This window comes from Tympanuchus pallidicinctus, unplaced genomic scaffold (genome assembly GCF_026119805.1).
Source record: "Tympanuchus pallidicinctus isolate F22 unplaced genomic scaffold, pur_lepc_1.0 scaffold13, whole genome shotgun sequence".
NCBI classification, from domain to species: Eukaryota; Metazoa; Chordata; class Aves; order Galliformes; family Phasianidae; genus Tympanuchus; species Tympanuchus pallidicinctus.
In genome coordinates this window covers 17760276-17767126 of record NW_026294648.1, presented here as the reverse complement: position 1 = coordinate 17767126, position 6851 = coordinate 17760276, and the positions used below count along the sequence as shown (strand labels likewise).

Sequence of the window (6851 nt, the reverse complement as noted above, 5' to 3'; positions counted from 1 at the left end):
CGGCGAGCAGCGAGCAGCGAGCAGCGAGCTGCTCCCCTCGTCCAGGCTGCAGGAAAAGGAATCTCGCGGCCGGGACGGCACCGTCAGCACCGAGCCGGGGCTGCCCCCAGCGGTGTGAGCGGGGCTCGGCTGCCAGGCATCGCCCTAAAGAGCGGCGGTTCAAACGCTCGCTAGGGGACGGCATCGCACCGCGAACGGAGCGAGCGCAGCTCCGCTGCCTCATCCTACAGCGCTTATTGGGGGAACGAACCCGAAAAACCCAAAGAACGCATTTGCAGAGGCTTTGAAATAAGGCACGGCGAGCACAAGTTGAGCTTGCAACATTTCCATTTAATTTTGTCTTTTTTTCTTTTTTTTAAACAGCCTTTCCCCTCACACAAAACAAAACTGCTCTTTCTCTTGCTGTACACATTGCCTCATAAAAAAAATAATTCTAGAACAAAAATGCTTTGCAACATATACATATATATCTACTTCTACCATACAGTGCACAGTATTTTAAAATTTGGGAAAGTAGATGTTATTTTCTACATATTCCAAAGCTTGCTTCCAAATCACATTTTCACAGCGATTTCTGCCTAGGTATAACATCATTCCTTTCCTTAAGATGACACCAAATAACCTCTTAAATACCACCCCATTGCAGTCCATTAGCAACTGCTCTTTCTCAACTACAAAATTCCTGTAGGATTAAGGCCATTTCTGTCTGATGCTGTGTCCTAATTTTGGACTCCACCAAAACAACGCAGCACTGATTCATTTACAGTGGGTTTAACTGGGGAACCACAGGAATGGCTCCTTAGGCCCAGGATCTGGAGGTTTCTCTTTCCAGTCTGTGTTTCCATCATCCTGAGCTCAGAATGACATCGGTCACATCTCCCTGTCAGCTCTCTGGCTCTCGATGGCCAGGTCAATCCAGGTCCCTGCAGAGCCTTGGGTTGCAGCTTTTCTGCAAGGTGTTCACCAGAGCACTTCTGAACAGGACCAGGCGTGCATCACAGTTGGCTGTTTTTTAAAACTGTGAATACCACTGTATTTGTTCTTCAAACTTAATCAGTGCTTCAGAAAGGCCTGATCATGCCCTGGGCTCTGGGCACCCAGAGCTCTGCTTTTAGGCAAAAGTCATGAAGAACTGGAATGATAACCCAGATTCCACAGCCATCATTACAAGACCAGTAATACATTTCAAATGCGTGCTGGGCTACCATAACTTCGAAGGTGCTTCCACAAAGAACATTTCTTTAGGAATTCATAGAATCAGAGGATCACAGAGTGGCCTGGGTTGCAAAGGAGCACAGCGCTCATCCTGTTCCAACCCCCTGCTGTGTGCAGGTCACCAACCAGCAGCCCAGGCTGCCCAGAGCCACATCCAGCCTGGCCTTGAATGCCTGCAGGGATGGGGCATCTGCAACCTCCTTGGATAAAGAAGGAAGCAGATCCAATCCTTACCCCTCTCAGCAGTAGCAAGGCACCACTGTGCCTCTGGAGATGCATCCAGGCTGCAATCACAGGCAGTTCCCCCGAAGCTGCTGCTGCTCGGCCGCTGCAGACGCGCTGCCCCAGCACTCAGGGCTGTTTCTTGCAGGGTGGATGAAGGGGATGAGGCCCGACCCGGGATTTCCAGATACAGGCACTGATCCTGCGAGCCCCACACGCACACTGCATTTTGAAACTGAAGTCCAAAGCAAAAGCATCTGGGAGCGGGGCAGGAATCGTCTTGACCTCTGCCGCGTAAATAAAACTTTGTGTCTATTTTGGAATTCAGTGAAGGCTCCCATCTATTGGAAGAGATTAGAGATCTCCATTCCCATCTGAGATCCCACAGGAAGGTCGCACCGCGTTACGATGCGACCGCAGGGCCGTTCCCGTTCTCCTTACTGCTTTCCCCCAAAGGTTCATCGTCTCTCTCTTTTAGGGAGAACTTTTTCCTGAAGGCTTGCGTGACGCTGGAGGAGGAAGCCTTCCTGAAGGTGGTCAACCTCTTCCGAAAGTTGCCCCCCGAGAAGAAGTAGAGCAATGGGTCGAAGCAGCAGTTGGCGGCGGCCAAAGGCAGAGTCACCACCACCGACTTCTGCAGGTAGGCCGTGTCCTCGCAGCTGGAGCGCCGCAGCCGCAGCACGTGCAGGTGAACGGTGCGCAGCACGTGGTAAGGGGTGAAGCTCACCAGGAAGGTGGCCGTCACGATGACGATCATCCAGATGGCCTTCTTGCGGTTGGCCTGGTTCTTCTTCAGGGAGTTCTTCAGGAGGGTCCTTATGATCATGGTGTAGCAGATGGTTATGATGATAAAGGGGATAATGAAACCCAAAAAGAGAGCGATGAAATCCAGGATCACGATTATGTTGGTCTTCTGGGTGTCTTCTGGGGGTTCGAAGCACTTGGTCTTGTTGCCGTGTTGGTAAGTCCCATTCATCAGAAAAGGAGCGCTCGTCAGGGTAACAAAAATCCAGATCCCAACGCACACAAATTTAGCCTTCCTCTCCGTGACCAAATTGATGTTCTGAACCGGAAAAACGATGGCTATGCAGCGGAAGAAGCTCATGGCAGTCATGAAGAAAATGCTGCAGTAGAGGTTGACGTACAAAGCGTAGGAGCTGAGCCTGCACAGGATGTCGCTGAAGACCCAGTGCCCTTGGTGGACGTAGTAGACCACGCGCAGGGGGAGGGTGCACACGCAGAGGAAGTCAGACATGGCCAGGTTTAGCATGTACACCTGGAAGGCCGTCCGCTGCCGGAACGTCCTGATGAGCACAAAGAGCACAACGCCGTTGCCAGCAAAGCCCATGATGCTGATCATGGAGTACAGCGTGGAGTAGACGCGGTTTCGGAAGTCATCGATGGCGTGTTGGCACAGTGAGCTGTTGAGGAGCGTGGTCATCTCTTGTTGGAGGCACCGGGTGGCTGGAGAGGGATCTCAGGTCTAAGGGTGGAAAACTCGGTTATACAGCTGTTACAGTAGGGCTGTCGTCTTTCAGCTGTTGTGTTACAGTTGGGGAAAGCAGCACAAGAACATAAAATACGATTATTAAATAGGAGAAAAACCCATTGACTGCGTCTTAGAAGAGAGAACGGCCAGGAAGGGATGTGGTCCTGCAAAGAGCGACGTGACATTAGTGACATGTCATTAGAACCATCTAGCTCAGCCACCACTCCTACCCTGGCACCTGGTACAGTGGGGTCACATCTTCATACATCTTCTTACATCCCCTGTACTGCATCCCTCTTCCACTGCTAAACCAGAGAGCTCCAACTCCCTGCAAACTGAAGTATCTTGTCCTTCAAAGGGGCAATGAAAGCAGCCACAGCACAATGGGATTTAAAGTGCTGAGACCTAATTGAGTCCCTAAGAGCTGTGCAGCTCTGCATTCCTCCTGGTCACTGCAGGAGGAAGGCTGCAGCACAGCTTCCAACGAGGGATAAGAAGTGCTCCAACAAGCACTTCTTCACTTAGAGACGTAAACAAGGAGGTGGAAGGTTGGGCCGTGTGCTGCAAGAACGCTTTGAGATTGCTACCTCCATCAGCTCATGAAAACTCACACAGATAGCATCTGTGTACTTGCTGAGGTGTCACGTATCAGTTCTTTCTCAGACATGAAGAGCAATACGAGATGCTTGAGATTAAGAGGCTGGAATGATCTCTCTGCACATCGCAGGCAGTGAAGGTAGAGTATGAGCAGAAATCGGGGCAAACCAGGCTGTGTGTGGGGAAGCTGAGCTGTTCTGCAGTGTCACGCAGCGCTCAGGGAAGGAAGGAGCCCCACTGGGAAATGCAAAGGAACCCCAGGGGATCCCAGCAGCACATTTGGGGTCAGACTTCCTTCTGCCTTTGGGGAACCCACAGAAGTTCCTGCTCACAGCAGCCGCCTTTCTGTGGCCGGGGCTGGGCCGGCTATGAGAAAACCTGGGTATCTCAGCCATCGTCTGCCTGGGAGATAAACTGTCTTATGTAATCTCCGTGCCACGTTTGTGTGCACTTCTTCAGCGGCACGGAGATAGATTACAAACTTTTACCCCTGCTGGGGACCGATTTTCAGTCTTTCTGGTGCTGTTCTGCAAGTCACCCACAGACAGCGAGCAACCACACAAAGCGTTTGCCTGTAAGACTTCTGGGACCCGCTGCTGCCCTTATTTCTAAGCGCAGTCTGAAGTGCCTTTGTAAGCAGGACAGCTGATGGTTACAGCACCGACGCGACCGCGAAAGCAGGGGACTGCTCTGCGCCTGGAAATGGAAAAGGAGAACCTCGCTTCCCAGCTGAGCTTTTAATTCAGGTTTGCATCAGGGCATGAAGACGAGAATCCCTTCAGCCGCTCGATGTTTACCCAGCAGCAGCTCGCAGAGCCGTTTATTTACACACCGCTTAGGAACCCGCAGAAGCGCGGAGCTGCGGGGCGGACGGAGCGCAGCGCCCCAAACGGAGCGTCCGGCGGCCGCGGCTGCACACAGCGACCGCTTCGTTACTGCGAGGAATTACGCGGCCGGCAAAGAAGATCGCACCGTCTGCTCCAAGCTGAGACGCGAAGCAGAGTCGATCCTCGGCAAGAAACGGGGGAACAGCCTCAAAAAGACAGAAGCGACCCAACCCAAACAAACCCTTCTGTAAGCGCAGCGCAACGAATAAACAGCCACCAGGACCCCCCCGTACTTACCGAGCCGTGCCGATCCGAGCCGCTTCGAGCCACCCGGCCCCGCTCCGCCGCCCTTATAGCGGGCGGACCCCCCGCCCCCCGCACGGGGAGGGACCGCCGGGAGCAGCCCTCGTTCCGCAGCTCCGCCACCCCGTTGTGCTGAGCTCCGCTATGGTGGGCAGAACTCCCCGCCCCGGGACAGGGGGAGATGCCCTGAACGCCGTCTGGGATCGACATCACCACCGAAAGGTGACTTTCTTCCCTCCCATCCCAAAGGACCTCTGGTATTAATGTCAAGGTCTAATATTAAGCTTGAGCTCCTCATGGGGAATGAAGTATTTAGCAGACGTTTTTCTTCAGAATTTGGGGTTCACTTCTATAGCCGCGGGCAGGAAAAAGCAGCTGAGCCCATGGGGTTCCATGTGCTGCTCCCTGCTTGCAGGACGTGCAACTCTCCACATCCTCCCGCTCCCGTGGGACCTCTGTGCCTGGCACGGGTGGCACCTGACCCCAGTGTGATGGGGGGTGGGAATAACGCCTGGGATTGGGACTCGTTGGGTTGCAGGCTGTCAGGCAGTGACGCCTGGCTCCAGGGCTTCCCAACCCTTTCCTTGGCTCATTAACAGCAAGGAAGGTCCCAGACCTGTCCCAGCTGGGTGCACACCTCTTAAACAGCATCAAAGAAACGCCACCATACTGGATGCTGCTACTGTCTGGGAATGAAGCACAAAAAAAATCAGCAATAACCTGGACACACAGCCCCACTGCCCTGCACACACCGGGCAGAGCCCAGCCCTGCAGCTGAGCTGTGCCAGCCCTTCCTTCCATCTTCCTGCTTACACCTCTTTCTCCCTGCACAGTTTGCAGCAGGTCTTTGGCTGCACAACCCCAGGCTGGTCTGCCCAGGGCTGCATCCCTCTGGGTGCTGAAGCCCCCCACCGCAGAGGTCCCGATCCACTGCCTGCTACCTCCCACAGCACAGAGCTGGTGCTGCAGCTCCTTTTTGCTGTGTGTGTTGGTGTTACTCCATTCTGCCATTCCTTCTGCTTTTTTTCCCCCCGTTCTGCCATTTCTTTTTACTATTCCTTCTGCTTTTTTAACTACAGTTTTGTTATTCCTTCTCCTTTCTATTTTTATTCTTTCCCCATTCTTTCTCCTTTTCTTCTCTTTTACCCCACACTTCCAATAATGAGGTTTCCAGTCCAAGGTCAGAGTAAGGTTGGGGGGGCAGGACTTACCTCCTCTCCTCCGAGCAGTGGGGCTTCAAAGCTGTCGTGGGCAGGTCTACAGGGCAGGTGTTAGGAGGATGAGGAGAAAAGGAGATAAATTGCAAGTTTGGTGGAACAGAAAGCGGAGGAGGATGAGGGAGTGGTAGGCAACAGGTTTTTGTTTCTAAAGACGACAAGAGGTGAGAAACCTCGGTGTCAAAAAGCACACGAGAGGAGAGATGGGGGAAAAAAGATGTGAGATCTTGCACAGTGGGGGTGAGGAAGGAAAGAGCTGTGGGGTGCTTTGGGAGAGGGACAGAAGCCAGGAGGCTGGCTGTGGGCTTTGGGGTGAGCCAGGGCGGCTCTCACCCAGCAGCTCATCGCCAACGTGACATTAAGCAGTTCCTCTGCTCTCCTCCAAAGTCTGCAGACTTTCTGGTCTGCTTTTGGAGGACAGCCAGCTCCACAAGGAGCCCAATGGCCCCACTCAGCCCTGACTGCCCCTGCCCCCAAGCTCTCCTTCCCAGCACTGTGACAAAGATGCTCAGCTCTCACTTACTTGAACATAAGCATCGCATCAATCCGGCGCACTGCTCTGCTTCTCTCTTTACAGATAGAATTTCAGGCAATTTTCCTAAAAGCCTAAAGGGTTTGCAGCCTGTGTGAAAAAGCTCTTCGGCTTCGGAAGCAGCTTTCCCTCTGCCTATTTAAGGAGAAATCAAGAAGACAGCATTAAATGATAAAGCAAAAACCATTTCTGCATGCTGCAGCTTCTTTCCTTTTCTGGACTCAGTAAATTTGGCTGCTTCTCATTGAAACCTCCTGCAAGGAGGGCAGCAAGCTCTGCTCTGCCTGAAGTTGATGGGGCAGGCTGTGCTGTGATGGAGGAGGATGGGCTGCTGCAGCATCACTCACCGCTGGATGCAGCTTCCAGAGAAAAGCATGACCTGAAAACTGGGTTCATCTCAGGCACACCTGCCCCTTTGGTGAGGGTGAAATAACGCTCCTGATGAGAGG

At 53.0% G+C, this 6851-nt stretch overlaps 1 protein-coding gene across 3 annotated transcripts; it reads right to left on the bottom strand.

Moving 5' to 3' along the window:
- Positions 1-426: 426 nt before the first annotated feature.
- Positions 427-5960, bottom strand: CYSLTR1 (cysteinyl leukotriene receptor 1). Of its 3 annotated transcripts, none has more exons than XM_052673608.1 (2): positions 5865-5960; positions 427-2920 (listed from the first exon to the last, which is right to left on the bottom strand). In XM_052673608.1, exon 2 carries the CDS (start codon positions 2876-2878, stop codon positions 1841-1843), a length of 1038 nt encoding a protein of 345 aa, XP_052529568.1. In that variant the 5' UTR covers positions 2879-2920; positions 5865-5960; the 3' UTR covers positions 427-1840. The 3 variants fall into 3 exon arrangements, with proteins under 3 accessions (XP_052529568.1, XP_052529566.1, XP_052529567.1); XM_052673606.1 differs by lacking the exon at positions 5865-5960 and adding an exon at positions 4648-4862; XM_052673607.1 differs by lacking the exon at positions 5865-5960 and adding an exon at positions 4648-4671 and having other exon boundaries at positions 427-2975.
- Between the last annotated feature and the right edge of the window lie 891 nt (positions 5961-6851).